The sequence below is a fragment of the Penaeus chinensis genome, chromosome 24 (assembly GCF_019202785.1).
Source record: "Penaeus chinensis breed Huanghai No. 1 chromosome 24, ASM1920278v2, whole genome shotgun sequence".
Classification (NCBI taxonomy): Eukaryota; Metazoa; Arthropoda; class Malacostraca; order Decapoda; family Penaeidae; genus Penaeus; species Penaeus chinensis.
In genome coordinates this window covers 2,461,169-2,463,668 of record NC_061842.1, presented here as the reverse complement: position 1 = coordinate 2,463,668, position 2,500 = coordinate 2,461,169, and the positions used below count along the sequence as shown (strand labels likewise).

The following is a 2,500-nucleotide window of genomic DNA, read 5'->3' as shown; positions in this document are numbered from 1 at the left end:
TGAGAGTAATATATGGCAGGAACAAATGTTTAGGAATTCTGCAAGTAGCAAACTGTTGCTCTTGGTAAATCTACACTTCTCTCCATGAAATTTTGGAATGTTTCTTATCACCTTTACATGCCTATCACTAACAAATACCTGTAGTGCAAGTGTTTATGACAAAGCTCATCAAAATGCCTGATTTAAGCAGAAAAAATAAGAAAAGAAAACTTTCAACCCAATTCAGGGTTAAAATGGCAAAACTAACACGTAACTCTTTACTTAAAGAGTAACAATACTCTAATTACAACAAAGCATAAAATGCCAAACATGGATCTCTTTCCCAATGAAATGGAATCCCTGCATAATAGATCTCCCTTTCTCGTAACAGGGTGGAATTCCTGTATAATAATTCCACATATCACAACACCCCAGTGATTCCTTCTCACTTGTGTAGAATGAGTCCATGTTTCCTAGCAAAAACAGAAGAAAAAAAAATCTGGCACATAGTATGTTTTGTCACATAAATAAAAAGGCTCTATGGGTTTAAATCACATAGGTTTCATGAGATTATTTGAGATTTCTAGGGATGTACATAAAAGCCATCCACCGCGTACAAAAGTAACGAGTTGTACAAAGATAAAAATTTGTAAAGAAGATACAAATTCAAGTAAATGTAATACTCTACATTCTCTAACTTTCTTAACCTTGGACATAGGTTCTGCGAAGAATATGGACAAGAGGTTTGTCTAAAGCTTGGCTGTTGTGCAGGAAGTCTTCGAGTACCTGCAAATAAAACACAAATACAGTAAGCAAACACATAGCATAAACTGCTACACTATATCAGAACACAAAACAGCAAAACAAATCTTGGAAGAAAATAATAACAGCAAAAGAAATTAAGAAAAAGAAAAATCATGTGATAATGCTTCTGACAACACAGAGCAGTAAAATAAATATCCTTACAATACACACAATACTTTTTTGATGACTCAGGACCATTGAATTTATCTATGGAAGAGACTTCTACTTCATTCACGCATTCATTCATCCATCCATCCTTCTCGCCATTCATCTAGCTTCATTTCCATCAATCCATTCCTCCATCTTGCTTCCCTTCTTCCCTCCTGGTTTCCATCCTCCCATTTAACCACCCTTATTGCAATTCCTCCATCATGTCATCCTTGTTTCCATTTATCGACCCTGATTCAGTCAGTTCAATGTTGTTGGGAATAGCAAGTACACGCTTGCCATACCCACTGAGTTGTACTTACAATTTGTCTTTACACAAAGATGGAAATCAGGTGATGTAATGAGGAATACTAATTGACTCTTTAGTGGCTGAGCACTTGTGGAGCGATCTATGTGAGAATAAGTTTTATAAAACAAAATTACACTGAACATTACATTTTCCCAGCAGCACTGGGTTAGCAAATTGACACTGACAAGGATGACTTAAAAAAATATATAATAATAACAGGTGACATCAGGCAGTCCTTAATTCCATACAATCACCCATCCATACACCCCATTAACAACAATCATTCCTTTCCACAAACAGTACACTAAGACTGACAAACTACAAACCTGGAAACTCATTTCTTGCTGCAGTATGAGCATGTTGTCATGGTTGCCCAGGCTGCACGCAAGGAGAGTTGGGAAGAGCACGGCTGTAAGGCGGGGTTCACTGAAGTACTGCCATGGGAGGTTGCACAGCTGCTGCAGCACGCTCGGCATCTCTCCACTCTGGATGACCATCTGGGAAGAGGAACATGGTCAGAAAAATTGCTCAATTCTACTGTTGCCTTCTTTGTTTAAAGCTCTAGTTGTTTTTGAAATCATAAATCATATTGTAGAATGTACCTGATCAAAAATGCTGATTTATATATGTACAATTTTTTATCTCTTTCATAATTTGGTTACAAAAAAATACATATACCAAATCAACTCTCAAAACATAAAAATAAAATACTGATGTGGGAAAAAAAAAAAAATCTGTTAAAAATTTCTACATACTTGATTTTCTTTGTTGTTAACAGCAAAGAATCCCACTAAAGGTATAACATTGTGCAGAATATCATCACATGGCCAATGGGAGCAGTACCAAAGGAGGTAGCTGGCAATATGACGTAACTCGAGGGATATGCCCTCACTGCCCAAAATTCCCTGTAGAAACAAAAGAAAAAACATGAAGAGCAATAATAACTTGGCTTTAGTAGACTATTCTGTAAAATTTCCACATCTCCATCTCCTCATCTCTTATATTACCACCTGGTAAATGTTTTTTAATTCTTTTCTAAAATAAACTATCATGGAAATAAGTCATGCTAGAAATGCAATCATTTGAACTATGATAGCACAAGGATTATCACACATCATTACATCTATAACTATGCCTTGAAATGAATGGACATCACTACTTTACTAAACCTATCGTCATTAGGCAACACTTTAAGTCTTTGTTTACTATTCCCTCCACAAAAATTCAATCCTTCTAAACCTTTCACTCCTTTACATCCTC

General features: G+C 36.0%; 1 protein-coding gene across 1 annotated transcript in view; it reads right to left on the bottom strand.

Moving 5' to 3' along the window:
* LOC125038200 (S phase cyclin A-associated protein in the endoplasmic reticulum-like) overlaps nt 1-2,500 on the bottom strand; it is a 19,295-nt gene that overhangs the window by 1,344 nt on the left and 15,451 nt on the right. The window contains exons 13-15 of the mRNA XM_047631598.1: nt 1,996-2,145; nt 1,567-1,737; nt 1-765 (exon numbers count right to left, since the gene is read on the bottom strand). The exon at nt 1-765 is cut by the window's left edge and continues 1,344 nt beyond it. Coding sequence (XP_047487554.1) covers nt 682-765; nt 1,567-1,737; nt 1,996-2,145 — 405 coding nt within the window. The 3' untranslated portion in view covers nt 1-681. The remainder of the gene's footprint in view (nt 766-1,566; nt 1,738-1,995; nt 2,146-2,500) is intronic.